Source organism: Macaca nemestrina, chromosome 10 (assembly GCF_043159975.1).
Source record: "Macaca nemestrina isolate mMacNem1 chromosome 10, mMacNem.hap1, whole genome shotgun sequence".
NCBI lineage: Eukaryota > Metazoa > Chordata > Mammalia > Primates > Cercopithecidae > Macaca > Macaca nemestrina.
Genome location: NC_092134.1, coordinates 127489814 through 127509063, shown reverse-complemented (window position 1 = coordinate 127509063; position 19250 = coordinate 127489814). Strand labels below are relative to the sequence as shown.

The 19250-nt window shown below is 40.9% G+C and overlaps 1 protein-coding gene across 12 annotated transcripts in view; it reads left to right on the top strand.

The window, feature by feature from the left end:
• Positions 1–19250, top strand: part of ATF7I (activating transcription factor 7 interacting protein) — a 135038-nt gene that overhangs the window by 110469 nt on the left and 5319 nt on the right. For all 12 annotated transcript variants that reach the window (XM_011741760.2, XM_011741717.2, XM_071072174.1 and 9 more), the window contains 2 exons: positions 2395–2577; positions 17854–17966. In XM_011741760.2, coding sequence (XP_011740062.2) covers positions 2395–2577; positions 17854–17966 — 296 coding nt within the window. The remainder of the gene's footprint in view (positions 1–2394; positions 2578–17853; positions 17967–19250) is intronic.

Here is a 19250-nt window from a genome sequence, read left to right as displayed (position 1 = left end):
AATGTATGTCCTTTTGAAGGCAGTATAACTTAGTTTTGCTGACTGTCTTAAGCAGCAGCACTGGTAAAGAATGATTATAAAGTATGTATTTATTTACTTAACATTATATAAATAAAAATAGAAGTAATTTTAAAAAGCATTCACATCCAAAGTAATAGTATTCTGAGTTAGAATATTTAGAAACTGTAAACCATATTCCTAGTTATTGTGCAGTGTTAATAGGTGTTTCATGAATACAAAGTTCCATGGTTAAATATGCTTGGGAAATGCTGAGTTTGAAGCTAAATTAATTTTTTTCTTAATGCAGGCCTCTCTGAGCCTTCACTATGCTAATTTATAATGTACATCTCCAAGAATGATTTAAGCTAAAAAGTGTTTCTCAAACTTACTTGGCTGCACAAAATAACGTTCACCTAATATCTCTAAAACTCTGGTGATTCCTAATGCATGTGGAAAATAATATTATTCTGAGTTATATTCTTGAGACTAGCCTGGGCAACACAGTGAAACTCCATCTCTACAAAAAAATTTTAAAAGTAGCAGATTTGTCATCTGCCACAGCAAATGTTCTGTAAACAGCAGAAATGAGTGTAATTTCTCTGGAAGAGATGGATATAATGACTTGCTCTGAGTGTAACCAAGAAGTTGTAACTGACCGATCAAACAAGAAGTTTTAAATGTGTCTTATCTTGAAATAGCTTTAACTAGTCTAACACTACCACCAGGAATCATATGCTTGCTACCTTTCAAGAAGTTGTAAATTCAAATTTTTCAAGATTTAGCCTGTATCCCCTAAACTGTTCAGAAACCAATCAAGATGGTTTGTCTTCTGTAAAACAGTCCATTGCTTGAAGATTTATCTGCACAGTTCTTACATAAGTACTCTTCTCATTAAGGAAAACTTTGAATTAAAGTGGGGTTTTATCCAGTAAAATTTACACTTAAAACACCAAATAACTTGTAGGAATCAGCATATTTTCCATAGTGATTTAGCAAACTATTTGTTAATTAATCTTTGAGCTATGAAATTATTGTTGATGTAGCAAATGCGTGGTTGTTTTGGTAGGGACTGTTTAGATTTGTTGAATTTCAGAATCCTAGATGCTTATTCAGACTTTCCCATCAGTTAAAATAAATTTTACCTTGTTGGCATTTCCAGGCAAAAGAATGTGCTTGTGTGACTTTATCTGGTGTGTAAATTTTATATTGGTTCTCATTTCAATACCATTGTTCTATCTAAATAGGCAATTATAAGTAAGTTCAACCTTGGGAGCTGTGTTATCTATCTTTCTTTACATTTATAACAAAGTTATAGTGACAGTCATCAAAATTAGATATTTTGGAAGGAAATATCATTATTCAAACCCATGGGCAGTGTAGATTATGGAATGGGGAGTAAAGAGATGAAGAAATAAGTGTTCTTTCTTGTTAATACTTTCTTCTTTCTTCCCATTTATGAAGACTCACATCGAAAGTTAGGATCTGTAAAGACCGAAGAGTCCTTAGTAAAGAAACCGTTTTATCTTTGTTATAGCCAGTATTTTCCTCCAAATTGATTTTTTTATAGGACCCATGTTTTTCCATATCAAAGTAGATTGACTTGTTATTTTTTATTATATAATTACTGCATGGTCATTTGTAAAATATGATTCTAATTCAGAGAGTTGTTAACAAGAAAGTGTCACTAAAAATCATTATTATAGATATACATGCTGTCAGTGAATGTTTATGACTCATTTTTTGATAAATATTTATTAACATTACTCAAGATATTAATGCTTTCTGGAACATACAATAGGAGGAATGCCAGAGTAGAGAAGGGAGAAGTCTGTTTTTTAATGGATTTTATTTACTGTTTTTAAAAAAGATAGATTGGTTCAGCTAAACAAAATGTTGATTATAATGGTCAAAGAGTTAGGTTGGCTCACTTGAAAAATAAATGTGAATTAACAATAGCCAGTCAGTTTCTTTATCTTTGGGAATACAAAGATACTCTTTTGGATTTACACCCCCTTGGTAGAAGGCCTGGAGGGCTTATGATTCTACTTTGCTAAGAACAATTAAAAGTAGGAGGTTTTCTCTTTTAAGTCACTCCTGTGCCATCATACTCTTGATTCTGCACCTTTTAAGAAAATCTTCACATTGCTTGTTATCTGGTCAGACCAGAGGGGGAAGGGAGTTGGATGTGGTGGAGGTGTTCTTTTCCTCTGAAGCTTGGATTTTAATATTATTAATGTTTATTGGCCCTATCATTTTTATCTTAGAAGACCATAAAAGGAGACTGTTATTTCTGTCTTTATCAGTTAGATTTTATACAAAGATAACTACCATTTAATACTGTTTACTTAATGTAAATTTACTGTATTCTTATTATCTTTTTCTGCCTTGCATTAGCTCCAACTACCGTGAATGTAACACATCGTCCAGTAACTCAGGTGACCACAAGACTCCCTGTACCAAGAGCTCCTGCAAACCACCAGGTGGTTTATACAACTCTTCCTGCACCACCAGCTCAGGCTCCCTTGCGAGGAACTGTTATGCAGGCTCCTGCTGTTCGGCAGGTCAATCCCCAAAATAGTAAGAGATTTTTCTTGTATATGGCCCCAAGATACATGTAGTTCTCTTCAGCATTTAGTTGGAATGGCATATAATAATGTTAAATTTTGCAACAATTTCTTATAATGTCATATTAAAAGTATTGTTATAAGTTCAAGAGATCTGTACTACAACATAGAAACTATAGTATAGTTAAAATCAATGTAGTGTATTCTTGAAAATAGCCAATAGAGCAGATTTTAAGTATTGTCACCACACACAAAAAAGGTAAGTATGTGAGATCATACATATGTCAGGTAGCTAGATTTAGCCATTCTGCAATGTATGCATATTTCAAACATGTTGTATACCATAAATATATATGATTTTTGTCGATTAAAAAATAGTTTTCAAAAAAGAAATGGCAATATAACCAAAAATAATCTATTATTATTTTTCTTCCCTTAGGAGAGTTAAACAGAGAAAATTGTTCATGTATACTGGTTGATTTGTGCTCTGAGTGTTGTCTTTAATTTAAGTTTATTTATGGCCTGTATTGGTATAGTACACAATTTGATATTGGTATATTCTCTACTCTATTAAGAAACACCTTACCTAATTAGAGTGGGAACGGTCAATTGTGATTTAGCCCAGATGATGGAAATCATGGTAAAGGATAGCCTTCAATGAGAGTCTTAAACATATGGAAAGTGGCTGAGAAAAGAAGGGAAAATGTTAAAGAAAGCTTATAGTTTCCTGTATATATCATATATTAGTTACATACATATGTTACATATATGTAACGTATGTTACAAATATGACATGTTTTAAAATTATATGTTAACCACATATAAGCAGTAGTAGAATATATCATATAAACACAAGCTTATATAAAAGGTATATCTAAACTTTAAAGTAAAGAAAAATAATAAAATGAATTACATATGAACTCTTCATCAGGTTAAGAAGTAGAAATTTTTCAGTATCCTGTAAGTGCTCTTGTATCCCATCTTGACTACATCCCTTTTCCTTTCCATCAAAGGTTAACCACTGTTCCTACTTTTCTATTAGTCATTCTGCTTTTCTTTATGATTTTGCCACCAAAATTGATATCATTTAAACATATTAGGGTTCTCTAGAGGGACAGAACTGACAGGATACATAGATACATAAAGGGGAGTTTACTATTAACTTACACAATCAAAAGGTCCCTCAATAGGCTGTCTGCAAGCTGTGGAGCAAGGAAAGCCAGACTGAATCCCCAAACTGAAGAATTTGGTGTCCAGTGTTGAAGGGCAGAAAGCATCCAGCACAGGAGAAAGATGTAGGCTGGAAGGCTAACCAGTCTCTCCATTTCATGTTTTTCTGCCTGCTTTGTATTCATTGACAGTTGATTAGATTGTGCCCACCAGATTAAAGGTGGATCTGCCTTCCCCAGCCCACTGACTCAAATGTTAATCTCTTTTGGCAACACCCTAACAGACACACCCAGAATTACTATTTTGTATCCTTCCATCAAGTTGACACTCAGTGTTAACCATCACAAGTCCACCCCTTGTCAACTTGAACCCATACACATCTCCTCGGATTATACATATTCTTCAAATAAAGAGAGTAGTAAGGCCATAATTAAACCTAACATAATATAGCTATCCTTTGTACAACCGGAAATGCACCAATCCCCAAGCCAAATACTATTACATAAAATTAACAATACTTAAATGTTGATAGGAAGTCAGTAAATCTTATGTCACATGATGAAGGAAAAGGAAATAAAGATATTTTCTTGTACAAGTGTATACATGCACAAACATGTTTTTAGCAAAAGAAGGAGGAAATACTCATGACAATTATAGTCCCTGATAACTGCAACTGGTCGCATGGTCGTGGCTGGTATTGATGACTACCTTCTTCTACTACCTATTCTGTATTCTCTTTGCCTTCAGCAAGCACCTCAGCTGGTCATGGTTTATTCCTGGTGGAGTGACCCAGTCTTTCATTCCTGAGTATTTTTAGTGCTGCATAGATTGGGGTGTTATAGTTTCCTGTTGACCTTAATCATAGGGCATGGTAAAACTAAGAGACACCTTAATGGATCTCCTGTATTCCATGCATACTCTTCTTACCTCCATTGTGGAACAGTAGACTGATTTCTTCTTGGTGGTCCGGGACAGTCACCACAGCCAACACTAACTCCCTTGTTAGCCTGTTGACTTAAAGGTAAGAGGAGCCAAAAGTGTCCAGGGGGCAATCTTAAGTTCCAGTTTAATGGAATCATTGTGTCTCCTGGTGTGAGCGTTCCTCCCTCTGGAACTAAGACCTCTAGGCCAGCAGAACATAATGTCACAGGAACAGGAAGCAAAAATTTTGCTAGTAGATCCCTAGGGGTGAAGGTGAGTGGTGCCACTTCCACTTACACCCCCTGATTCCTGGACCCATGAATCCTGGCTATGGAAGAAACAGCACCATATATATTGGACGCTGATTCAGAGCGTACGCAGCCTTCTGGAGAACTTTGCCCCAGCCCTGCAAAGTATTGTCATCTGGTTGGGATTGTAATTGTGACTTAAAAAGGCCATTCCACCATTCTGTAAATCCAGCTGCTTCAGGACAATGAGGAACATGGTAAGACCAATGGGTTCCATGAGAACAAGCCCACTGCCACACTCCTTTAGCCATAAAATGAGTGCCTGGGTCAGAGGCAGTGCTGTGTGGAATACCATGATGGTGGATAAGGCATTTTGTGAGTCCATGGATAGTAGTCTTGGCAGAAGCATTGTGTGCAGCATAGGCAAACCCATATCTGGAGTAAATGTCTATTCCAGGGAGGACAAATCTCTTCCCTTTCCATGATGGAAGAGGTCCAATATAATCAACTTGCCACCAGGTAGCTAGCTGATCACTCCAAGGAATGGCGTGCTCTATGGAGGGCTCAGTGTTGGTCTGTTCTGCTGGCAATTGGACACTCAGCAATGTCCATAGTCAGGTCAGCCTTGGTAAGTGGAAGTCCATGTTGCTGAGCCCAGGCATCACCTCCAGCACTGCCACCATGGCTACTTTGTTCATGAGCCTATTGGGCGATGGACAGGGGTGGCTGTGGATAGAAGCTGAGTGGTGTCCACAGAACGGGTCATCCTATCAACTGGATTATTAATATCCTCCTCTGCTGAGGTCACCCGTTGGTGAGCACTCACAAGGGATACAAATACCTTCACAGTTTTTGACCACTCAAAGAGTCCATGCACATATCTCTTCCCCAAATTTCTTTGTCACCAATTTTCCAATCATAATTCTTCCTGGTCCTTGACCATCCATCTAAACCATTGGTTACAACCCATAAGTATATATAATCGTGCATCTGGCCATCTATGCTTCCAAGCACAGTGCACAACCAGGTGTGCTGCTCGTAGTTCTTCCAACTGGGAAAATTTCCCTTCACCGGTGTCCTTCAGGGATGTCCTAGAAAGGGGCTGTAGTGCTGCAGCTCTACACTTTCCAGTGGTGCCGCCATATGGTGCAGAACCATCTGTGAACCAGGCCTTAGTCATCTGTTCCACTGTCAGGTGATCATAGGGACTCCCCATGAGGCCATCTGTGCAGGCTGGGTAAGAGAATGCAGGGTGGCAGGAGTGGAGACATGGGCATTGAGCCACTTCCTCATGTAAATTACTTGTGCCTTCGGCACCTGCTCGAACTCAACCACATATATACCACTTCCATTTGATGCATGACCTACTTTATGGCTAAATAGGTCAGAAAGCACCCAGTTCATGATAGTCAGCTCAGGTCACATGGGACTTGATGACCCATAATCAAATGTTCAGTTTCCACGAAAGCCCAGTTAACAGACCAAGAGCTGTCTCTCAAAAGGAGAGTAGTTGCCTGCAAAAGATGGCAGAGCCTTGCTCCAAAATCCTGGAGGCCTCTGCTGTGATTCACCTATGGGATCCTGCCAAAGGCTCTAACAGCATCCCTCTCTGCCCCTCACACCTCAGGCACCATTGAATCTGCTGGGTCATATGGCCCAAGTGGCAGAACACCTTGCCCAATAACCTGGACCTGTTGCAGCGCCTTCTCCTGTTCTGAACCACACTCAGAACTGGCAGCCTTTCAGTACACTCGATAAATGGGCTGGAGTAACACACCCAAATGAGGAATGTGTTGCCTCCAAAATCCAAATAGGTCCACTAGACGTTGTGCTTGTTTCTTGGTTGTAGGAAGGGCCAATTGCAGCAACTAGTCTTTGCCTTCACTGGAATGTGTTGACAGGCCCCACATCACTGGACCCCTAGAAGTTTTACTGAGGTAGAAGGTCCCCAGATTTAGTCGGATTTATTTCCCATCCTCTGGCACACAAATGTCTCACCAATGAGTTCAGTATTTTTGCTGCTACTTGCTCACTTGATCCAATTAGAATAATGTCATCAATATAACGGACCAGTGTGATATCTTGCAGGAGCAAAAACTGATCAAGGTCTCTCTGAATAAGATTATGACACAAAGCTGGAGAGTTGATATACCCCTGAGGTAAGACAGTGAAGTATATTGTCGTCTTTGCCCACTGAAGGCAAATTGCTTCTGGCGGTCCTTTGGACAGGAATGGAGAAAAAGGATTTGCCAAGTCAATGACTGCACTCCAGGTACTAGGAGATGTGCCAATTTTATCAAGGAATGAAACCACATCTGATACAGCAGCTGCAATTAGAGTTACCACTTGATTAAGCTTACGATAATCCACTGCCATTCTTCAAGATCCATCTGTCTTCTGCATAGGCCAAATGGGAGAATTGAATGGGGACGTGGTGGCAAGCACCACCTCTGCATCTTTCAAGTCCTTGATGGTGGCACTAATCTCAGTACCTCCAGGGATGGGATATAGTTCTTGATTTACTATTTTTTAGAGGCAGCTCTAATGGCTTCCAGTTGACCTTTCCCACCATAGTTGCCCTCACCCTGCCAGTCAAGGAGCCAATATGGTGGATCTGCCAGCTGCTAAGTATGTCGATGCCGATTATGCATTTTGGCACTGGGGAAATGACCACAGGATGAATCTAGGGACCCACTGGACCCACTGTAAGTGAGACCAGAGGTAAAACTCCATTATCTGACCTCCATAAGCCCCTACTTTAACTGGAGGACCACAGTAATGCTTTGGGTCTCCTGGAATCAATGTCTGCTCAGAACCAGTGTCCAGTAGTGCCTGAAATGTCTGATCATTTCCCTTTCCCCAATGCACAGTTACCCTGGTAAAATGCCAGAGGTCTCCTGTGGGAAGGGTGGGAGAAAGATTCACTGCATAAGTTGTCAGGAATGTAGTGGGATCCTTTCTCAAGGGAACCCAGCCTCGCCTTCATTCAAGGGATTCTTGGTCTGTAAACTGACTCAAGTCTAGAACTTGAGGGGTTGTCATTCTCTGTTTTTATTATTCAATTTATTCTTTGTTCCATCGACCTAGAAGTTTTCTGGTTGTATAAATTAGGAATGCAGTAGGCTTCCATCAGTTTCACCTCTAGGAACACTGATTAATTAGCCAATGCCAGAGCTCTATCCAAGTCAGACTCTTCTGGTTGCCACTTTATCTCTGCTGTCCATTATGGTAGCTACGCCCACCTTGCCTTGGACACTTGAGTGCCGCCACTTGGCCCCTGTCAACTTAGGATCCAGTTATTCCCATTGTATTTACATTTTGTGGTTGAGTGACTGCAGTTCCCACTGTTAGATCTGACCTACAGAGTCGAGCAATTAGAGGGCTCTTCAAAGATACAGGTGCTGCCCTCACAAATCTATTTCTCAAGGCATTGGTCAAGGGTATATCTTCTGGGCCTTCCCAGCTGGGATGACTAGCTCTAAAGTGACTGATGATAAAGTTCACTCTATCATCCCAATCTCCTTAGTCTTTGGATCCCTTCCTGTACATTAACCAAGGGAGATCAGTCATTTCCAGCTCACTCACAGTGTGCCATCTTTCAATCCTTATTTCAACTAACTAAGCAAATAATCTATTAGAACCTTTTATTTTTTAACTCCCTGAGCTAACCTGAAATGCAGAGTCCCTACTTAGTGGGCTTAAATCAAAAAATTCAGCCTGATCCAAAATTGTTGCTTCTACCATAATTTCATACCCTTAATATCGATCCCCATGCCTGTTCTCCAGATTTCTGTTCATGTAGATTAGAGAACTCAAAACAGTTCTCTTTGAGTGTAGCGTACGTTCTCATAGGTCACACTCAAGCTCACCTCTAGGGGCCCACCAGTACTTTAGTTACAGGTCTAGAAGCAAAGAGAGGTGTTTGGAGTGGCTCCTGAGAAGACTCAACATTGTCTTACCTGGCAACTGCCTCAGAGGAGGCCATCACTGTTGCCTCACATAGCACAGACTTTATTTCCTCAGACAAAGTTGGAAAGACTGATGGCAGCATGGGTCAGGGAGGGTATATTGCCCCCACTGGGTGTAGGGAAGCTCTTCCAATCAATGCCCTCACTGTAGCTGTAAACACCTGGTGAGCCTGTGCATGCCTCTTTTGTTGTAGGTTAGCCAATTGCATGATAAGAGCTTGTGTCTGTTTTTCTACAATTTCAGCTCTTTCTCTATAGGAGATAACTGTCTCACTCAGGGCAATCTTAGCAGATTTCAGGGTCAGTATTTGCTTCAGAAGCCAGGAGACTGAATCCCTGAGTTCATCATTTTCTTTGTTTTTCTTTTTTTTTTTTTTTTTTGAGACGGAGTCTCACTCTGTCGCCCAGGCTGGAGTGCAGTGATGAGATCTCGGCTCACTGCAAGTTCCGCCTCCCGGGTTCACGTCATTCTTCTGCCTCCCCTCCTGAGTAGCTTGGACTACAGGTGCCCGCCACCACGCCCAGCTAATTTTTTTGTATTTTTGGTAGAGAAGAGGTGTCACCGTATGGGTCAGGATCTCCTGACCTCATGATCCACCCGCCTCGGCCTCCCAAAGTGCTGGGATTACAGGTATGAACCACTGCACCCAGCCCATCATTTTCTTTTATCACTTTGTCCACTAAACTTAGGAGGAACCGACCAGTTTCATTATGTTCCTTGGTTCTCCACATACGGTCCAAGGTATCGTGTACAGAGTCACTAAACTCCTTGCCTCTCACAAGCGGCGATTCAGGAGTGTCAAATGCATTTATTTTGCATAACTCTAAACAGTTCACACCAGGTGCTATCAGTGTTCTTTATACTATTAGAAGTAGAGTCCTTAGCATTTGTGGGTCTAATCACATTAAGCAGCCAACTCCAGAAACCCCAAAACCAACGAAAGAACTCCATCCTTCATATTCGGTTCTTCTAGACCCCCAATCCTGGTACCAAAATCTGAATTAATCAGGGTTCTCTAAAGGGACAGAACTAATAAGACACACGCATAGCCTAATAATTTATAGGTATAGTACATATTTTATATATATCTATAAAGAGTAGTTTATTAAATGTTAACACTATCACAAGATCCCACAATAGTCTGTCTGCAAACTTAGGAGCAAGGAAAGCCAGTCTGACACCCAAAACTGAGAAACCTGGAGACCAATGTTTCAGGGTAGGAAGCATCCAGCAGGGGAGAAAGATGTAGCCCTGGGAGGCTAGACCAGTCTCTTCATTTCACGTTTTTTTGCCTGCTTTTTATTTGCTGACAGCTGATTAGATTGTGACCACCAGATTAAGGGTGGATCTGCCTTCCCCCGCCCACTGACTCAAATGTTAATCTCTTTTGGCAACACACAGACACACCCAGGATTAATACTTTGTGTCCTTCAATCCAATCAAGTGGCACTTTGTATTAACTCTGTCACAAGTCTACCCTTTGTCAACTTGAATCCATATACATCTAATATCATACACAGTCTTCAAATAGAGTAATAAAGCCATACTTACACCTAATATAATACAATTATCCTTTGTACAACTGGAAATACACCAATCCCCAAGCCAAATACTATGACATAAAGTTAACAATATTTAAATGTTGATAGGAAGTCAATAAATCTTACATCACATGATGAAGGAAAAGGAAATAAAGATATTTTGTTCGTACAAGTGCATATATGCACAAACATGTTTTTAGCAAAAGAAGGAAGAAATACTCATAAAAATTACAGTCCCCATTTCTGCTACTGGTCACATGGTCATAGCTGGTATTGATGACTGCCTTTTTCTACTACCCATTCTGTAGTCTCTTTGCATTCAGCAAGCACCTCAGCTGGTTGTGGTTTTATTCCTGGTGGAGTGACCCAATCCTTCATTCCTGAAGGGTCTGGGCCATTTTTAGTGCTGCCTAGATTGGGCTGTTACAGTTTCCTGTTGACCTTAATCACAGGGCATGGTAATACTAAGACATGCCTTAATGGATCTCCTGTATTCCATGTATACTCTTCCTTACCTCTGTTGTGGGACAGTAGACTGATTTCTTCTTGCTAGTCTGGTACAGTCACCACAACCAACACTAACTCCCTTGTTAGCCTGTTGACTTAAAGGTAAGAGGAGCCCAAAGTATCCAGGTGGCAATCTTAAGTTCCAGTTTAATGGAATCATTGTGTCTCCTGGTGCGAGCGTTCCTCCCTCTGGAACTAAGACCTCTAGGCCAGCAGAAGGTAATAATCGCAGGAAAAGGAAGCAAAAATTTTGCTAGTAGATCCCTAGGGGTGAAGGTGAGTGGTGCCAGTTCCACTTTACCTGCTGATTCCTGGACCCGTGAATCCTGGCTATTGGAGAAACAGCACCAATATTGGATGCTGATTCAGTGCATACGTAGCCTTCTGGAGAATTTTGCCCCAGACTTGCAAAGTATTGTCACCTTGTTGGCGTTGTAATTGTGACTTCAAAAGGCCATTCCACCATTCTGTAAATCCAGCTGCTTCAGGACAATGAGAAACATGGTAAGACCAGTGAATTCCATGAGCATGAGCCCACTGCCGCACTTAGCCATAGAGTGAGTGCCTTGGTCAGAGTCAATTCTGTGTGGAATACCATGATGGTGGATAAGGCATTCTGTGAGTCCATGGATAGTAGTCTTGGCAGAAGCATTGTGTGCAGCATCATAGGCAAACCCATATCTGGAATAAGTGTCTGTTCCAGGGAGGATAAACCTCTTCCCTTTCCTTAATGGAAGAGGTCCAATACAATCAACTTGCCACCGGCTAGCTAGCTGATCACCCCGAGGAATGGCGTGCCATATCAAGGGCTCAGTGTTGGTCTCTTCTGCTGACAGATTGGGTACTCGGCAGCAACCATAGCCACGTCAGCCTTGGTAAGTGGATGTCCATGTTGCTGTGCCCAGGCATCACCTCCAGCACTGCCACCATGGCTACTTTGTTCATGAGCCTATTGGGTGATGACAAGGGTGGCTGCGGATAGAGGCTGAGTGGTGTCCACAGAACGGATCATCCTATCGACTTGATTATTAATCTCCTCTGCTGAGGTCACCCGTTGGTGAGCAGTCACAGGGGATACAAATATCTTCACAGTTTCTGACCACTTAAAAAGGTCCATGCACATATTTCTTCCCCAAATTTCTTTGTTCACCAATTTTGTAATCATGCTTCTTCCAAGTCCCTGATCATCCAGCCAAACCATTGGCTACAGCCCATGAATCTATGTAATGACACATCTAACCATTTCTCCTTCTAAGCAAATCATAGAACTTGGTGCACTGCTCAAGATTCTGCCCACTGAGAAGATGTTCTTTCACTGCTGTTCTTCAGGGATGTCCTAGAAAGGGGCTGTAGTGCTACTTCTGTGCACTTTGCAGTGGTGCCTGCATATGGTGCAGAACCATCTGTGAACCAGGCCTTAGTCATCTGTTCCACTGTCAGGTGATCATAGGGACTCCCCATGAGGCCATCTGTGCAGGCTAGGGAAGAGAATGCAGGGTGGCAGGAGTGGAGATATGGGCATTTGAGCCACTTCCACTTGTAAATTACTTGTGCCTTCAGCACCTGCTGGACCCCAACCACATATATACCACTTCCATTTGATGCATGACCCACTTTATGGCTAAATAGGTCAGAAAGCACCCAGTTCATGATAGTCAGCTCAGGTCACATGGTGACTTGATGACCCACAGTCAAATGTTCAGTTTCCACGAAAACCCAGTTAACAGACCAAGAGCTGTCTCTCAAAAGGGAGTAGTTACCTGCAAAAGATGGCAGTGCCTTGTTCCAAAATCCTAGAGGCCTCCACTGTGATTCACCTATGGGGTCCTGCCAAAGGCTCTAAAAGCATCCCTCTCTGCCCCTCACACCTCAGGCACCATTGAATCTGCTGGGTCATATGGCCCATGTGGCAGAGCAGCTTGCCCAGTAGCCTGAACCTGTTGCAGAGCCTTTTCCTGTTCTAGATTGCACTCAGAACTGGCAGCCTTTCAGTACACTCGATAAATGGACTGGAGTAACACACCCAAATGAGGAATGTGTTGCCTCCAAAATCCAAATAGGTCCACTAGACGTTGTGCTTGTTTCTTGGTTGTAGGAAGGTCCAATTGCAGCAACTAGTCTTTGCCTTCACTGGAATGTGTTGACAGGCCCCACATCACTGGACCCCTAGAAGTTTTACTGAGGTAGAAGGTCCCCAGATTTAGTCGGATTTATTTCCCATCCTCTGGCACACAAATGTCTCACCAATGAGTTCAGTATTTTTGCTGCTACTTGCTCACTTGATCCAATTAGAATAATGTCATCAATATAACGGACCAGTGTGATATCTTGCAGGAGCAAAAACTGATCAAGGTCTCTCTGAATAAGATTATGACACAAAGCTGGAGAGTTGATATACCCCTGAGGTAAGACAGTGAAGGTATATTGTCGTCTTTGCCCACTGAAGGCAAATTGCTTCTGGTGGTTCTTGTGGACAGGAATGGAGAAAAAGGATTTGCCAAGTCAATGACTGCACTCCAGGTACTAGGAGATGTGCCAATTTTATCAAGGAATGAAACCGCATCTGATACAGCAGCTGCAATTAGAGTTACCACTTGATTAAGCTTATGATAATCCACTGCCATTCTTCAAGATCCATCTGTCTTCTGCATAGGCCAAATGGGAGAATTGAATGGGGACGTGGTGGCAAGCACCGCTTCTGCATCTTTCAAGTCCTTGATGGTGGCACTGATCTCCTCAGTACCTCCAGGGATGGATAGTTTTTGATTTACTATTTTTTAGGGGCAGCTCTAATGGCTTCCAACTGACCTTTCCCACCATAGTTGCCCTCACCCTACCAGTCAAGGAGCCAATGTAGTGGTTCTGCCAGCTACTAAGTATGTTGATGCCGATTATGCATTTTGGCACTGGCGAAATGACCACAGGATGAATCCAGGGACCACTGGAACCACTGTAAGTGAGACCTGAGATAAAACTCCATTAATTATCTGACCTCCATAAGCCCCTACTTTAACTGGAGGACCACAATGATGCTTTGTGTCCCCTGGAATCAATGCTCAGAACCAGTGTCCAGTAGTGCCTGAAATGTCTGATCATTTGCCTCTCCCTAGTGCACAGTTACCCTGGTAAAAGGCCAGAGATCTCCTTGGGGAAGGGTGGGAGAAAGATTCACTGCATAAATTGTTGGGAATGTAGTGGGGGTCATTCCTCAAGGGCATCAGGCCTCCCCTTCATTCAAGGGGTTCTTGATCTGTAAACTGGCTCAAGTCTAGAAATTCACTGAGGGGTCGTCATTCTGTTTTTATTATTCAATTTAGTCTTTTGTCCATTTGACCTAGAAGCTTTCTGGTTGTATAAATTAAGTAGGAATGCAGTAGGCTTCCTATCAGTTTCACCTCTAGGAACACTGTGATTAATTAGCCAATGCCAGAGCTCTATCCAAGTCAGACTCTTCTGATTGCCACTTTGCCTCTGCTGTCCATTATGGTAGCTATACCCACCTTGTCTTTGACAGTTGAGTGCCGCCACTTGGCCCCTGCCACCTGGGGATCCAATTATTTCCATTATGTTTAAATTTTGTAGTTGAGTGACTGCGGTTCCCACTGTTAGATCTGACATACAGAGTCGAGCAATTAGAGGGCTCTTCAAAGATACAGGTGCTGCCCTCACAAATCTATTTCTCAAGGCATTGGTCAAGGGTATATCTTCTGGACCCTCCCAGCTGGGATGACTAGCTCTAAAGTGACTGATTCACCCTACCATCCCAATCTCCTTAGTCTTTGGATCCCTTCCTGTACATTAACCAAGAAAGATCAGTCATTTCCAGCTCACTCACCGTATGCCATCTTTTAATCCTTATTTCAATCAAGCAAATAACCTATTAGAACCTTTTCTTAACTCCCTGAGCTGCAACCTTAAATGCAGAGTCCCTACTTAGTGGGCCCAAATCAAGAAATTCAGCCTGATCCAACTTTGTTCCTTCCACCATCATCTCATACCCTTAATATTCATCCCCATGCCTGTTCTCCAGATTTCTGTATATATGAATTAGAGAACTCAAAACAGTTCTCTTTGAGTGTAGCGTACATCCTCATGGGTCACACTCCCAGCCTCACCTCTAGGGGCCCACCAGTACTTTAGTCTAGTTATAGGTCCAGAAACAAAGAGAGGTGTTTGGAGTGGCTCCTGAGAAGAATCAACATTGGCTTGCCTGACAAATGCCTCAGGGGAAGTCATCACTGTTGCCTCACATAGCACAGGCTTTATTTCCTCAAAGTTGGAAAGACTGATGGCAACATGGGTCAGGAAGTGGACGTTGCCACTACTGGGAATGGGGAAGCTGTTCTTTCTGGCAGAAAAGCTTCATCGGAGTTTACAGACTCAGTGTCCCCAGCTTCATCTGGGTCCTTCCACGCACCCCCATTCCAAGTTTCAGGGTCCCATTCTTTTCCAGTCAATGCCCTCACTTTAACAGTAGACACCTGGCAAGACTGTGCATGTATCTTTCATTGCAGGTCAGACACTCGCATGATAAGAGCTTATGTCTGTTTTTCCACAACTTCAGCTCTTTCTCTACAGGAGATAAGACTCTTATTCAGGGCAATCTTAGCAGTTTTGAGCCTCAGTATCTTCTTCTGAAGCTGAGAGAATCCCTGAGTTCATCATTTTCTTTCATCACCTTGTCCACTGCACTTAGGAACCAGCTTCATTATGTTCCTTGGTTCTCCACATATGGTCCAAGGTATTATGTACAGAGTCACTAAACTCCTAGCTTCTCACAAGCTGTGAATCAGGAGTGTCAAATGCATTTATTTTGCATAACTCTGTAAACAGTTCACACCAGGGACTATCAGTGTTCTCTATACTATTAGAAATAGAGTTTTTAACATTTTTAGGTCTAATCACATTAAGCAGCCAACTCCAGAAACCCCAAAACCAATGAAAGAACTCCATCCTTAATATTCTGTTCCTCTGGACCCCACTCATGGTACCAAAATCTGAATTAGGGTTCTCTAGAGGTACAGAGCTAATAGAATATATATATTTGTGTGTGTGTGTGTGTGTATATGTATATATACACATATATGTATCCTATATACAATATTCATATATATAAACTAATAGGATGTATGTATTTTATATATTATGTATGTATTAAACTAATAGGGTATATACATAAAATATATACTACATATAAACTAATAGTATATATCCACTTTATATCCTACTACTTTATATATACAGTGTATCTTTTAATTATATATAAATATTAAATATATGTAAAATGCATACTTTATAGTAAATGTTTATATATATAAAGGGGACTTTATTAAGTATTAATTTACACAATCAGAAGGTCCCACACTACTGGGCATGGTAGCTCACGCCTGTAATACCAGCACTATGGGAAGCTGAGGCAGGCAGATCACTTGAGGTCAGGAGTTTGAGATGAGGCTGGCCAACATCATGAAACCTCATCCCTGCCAAAAATACAAAAATGGCTGGGCATGGTGGCACAAGCCTGTAATCTCAGCTACTCGGAAGGCTGAGGCAGGAGAGCCCAGGAGGCGGAGGATTGCAATGAGCCGAGATCACGCCACTGCCCTCAAGCCTGGGCAACAGAGCCAGACTCTGTCTCAGAAAAAAAAAAAAAAAGAAAAAGCAAGATCCCACAATAGGTTGTCTGCAAGCTGAGGAGCAAGGAAAGCCAGTCCAAGTCCCAAAACTGAAGAACTTGGAGGCCAGTGTTCCAGGGCAGGAAGCATCCAGCACAGGAAAAAGATGTAGGCTGGGAGGCTAAGGCTCAGCCAGTCTCTCCTTTTCACATTTTTCTGCCTGCTTTATATTTTCTGGCAGCTGATTAGATTGCGCCCACCAGATGAAGGGTGGATCTGCCTTCCCCAGTTCACAGACTCTAATGTTAGTATCTTTTGGCAACATCCTCGCAGACCCACCCAGGGTTAACACTTTGTGTCCTTCAATCAAGTTGACACTCAGTTTTAACCATCACACATATGTAGTAGTTTTGCAAAATGTGGTAGCAAGGAAAAATATAGCTGTTTAAAGAAACAGTAATGCTGTCATTAGAAAATAAACTGATTGGAGTCTCTGGATCATAGTTTGGCTTCAACTCTCTCAAGTTTACAAGAGCATTATCTGGGAAAATTAGTCAACAAGTTTGGAAATGAGTTCTGGGAAACTTGGCTCACTATCGTCCAGGCACCAGACCAAACTATGGCATGGGCCAGGTACTGAATAAATGGCAGGAGTATGGTCAGGGCAGTAGGTGGCTCTGAATTTTCTATTTTTGTTTCCTTGGTGTATGTCACAGCAGTTTTCTGTGGGGTGAAATGAGTATCCTGAACCAAGGAGCTAGGCATGGAGAAAATGAGAGGAACTTCATTAGTACATGGCAAGGATGACTTATTCTGGCTTTCTGTCCTGGTTGAAAAGATGAGACTGCAGAGCTTTTTATGAAGATACTCCCAATTTGTCTATCTTTTGAGTCACACTGCTCCATTATGGCCATTTACCTTTTACATGCGGTACACAACCAGTGTTCTAGGATTTTTGTTCATAGTTCTCCTGGTAAGGATCCTTTTATTTCTCCCTGTGCTGGACCTCCTGTTGCTTGTGTCTCATATTTTTCTCTTTATTTTCTCACATATTAGTGGCACATATTCTCCAGTGACTATTGAGAGAAGGTTTGTGGTAGTTAGAATTTTTTTTTAGTGCTTGCACATAAGAAAGTTTTTTTATCCACAGGCTGGTTGATAGCTTGGCTGAATACGAATAGGACCTCTAAGTTAGAAATATCTTTCCTTTCAAATCTTGAAAACATTGCTTCACTGACTTCAAATATTTAATGTTTTCCACCAAATTTACAATAGAATTATTTTATCTTGTAATTTTTTTTTTTTTTTTTTTTTGTAGGTGTTACAGTTCGAGTGCCTCAAACAACCACGTATGTTGTAAACAATGGACTAACCCTGGGATCCACAGGACCTCAGCTCACAGTGCATCACCGACCACCACAAGTGCATACTGTAAGTGTTGATGCTTGGTTTTGTAAAATTCTCAACTGTAAAGGTATAAAATATTATTGTAGTTGGCATTTTTCTTTAAAGTGGTTATATCCAAGGGAATTGTTAGGTCTTTCTGCTTTTTCAGAAGTTTATTTCTAAAAATTGATCTTAAACCATTATGAACAAATGTTCATAGGGATGATGATCATTTAGAATCATTGAGTTTGCTTGTGGTGTACAGTATACAAAAACAGGTCCACAGTTGGGGTATATGAAGTGAAATACAGACCATTTCTAATTCATGGTTAAATTAAAAAGGACGTTTTTCCATGTGTTAATTTTATTCTTTTGTTTTAAACTATGCCACGTCTAACTGCTACATTGTCATCAATTGTTTTAAAGAATCCAATGATATTGGGAATTCGTTAGTTAAGAGGCAGCAGAGATAACCAAAGATTTCTCCTTAGATTTAGCCTCCAAAACAATGTCACATTATCCTGTGACACAATTTTGTCAGTGTTTGACTGGTATGAAATATCATCATAATGACGATGATGTTCCAGTATTAGAAAAGTCAATAGGACTTCCTAAAGTTAGAGTCACGTTTTTTTCATCATCTGGCCTTAACCTACCTTTCCAGATTTTTCTTCATGTACCCTATATCCAAGAAAAAGTTAATACTTGTTGTCCATACGTCCCCTCACTTTCCTGTCCACATGCCTTTGCTCATGCTTTATTTTTGGCTGAAAGGTACATGATTATTTCTGCATCTCTAGATCCTATCTTTCACAGTTCAGTTTAAATATCACCTTTTTTTTGTAAATTGGCCAAGAATATAGTACACATTCAGTGTTAATACGCTTATTTATAAGAATATGCTGTTGTCTTATATTGCAAAATAACTTAAAAATGAAAGTATAGTTGTATTCTCCAATTTTATATGATCTTGATTGCCATACATGATATTTTAAAATGTTATACTGAAGTGATAATCTGTGACATAGATAATTCAATCATAAATTATTTTGTTAGAAGTAGATCATTATTTCCGTGTTCCTCAAAATGATGTTCCATCAGCAGGGGCTTTTTATTTCCTAAGAAAAACTCAAAATATTTTAGGTCTAGGAAATAGAGCAGGAATAACCTCAGCATCATTGTTTGTGGCATCATTCATTACAAAACCCCAAATAGAACTTGCCAAATTTGATATGGTGTTTGGTATTTCCTAGAATTCTTGATGTAAAATGGTATCTCTTATGTATGTTCTCTAAGGTGTTTTAATTCTAACATTCTAAAATGTTCTTT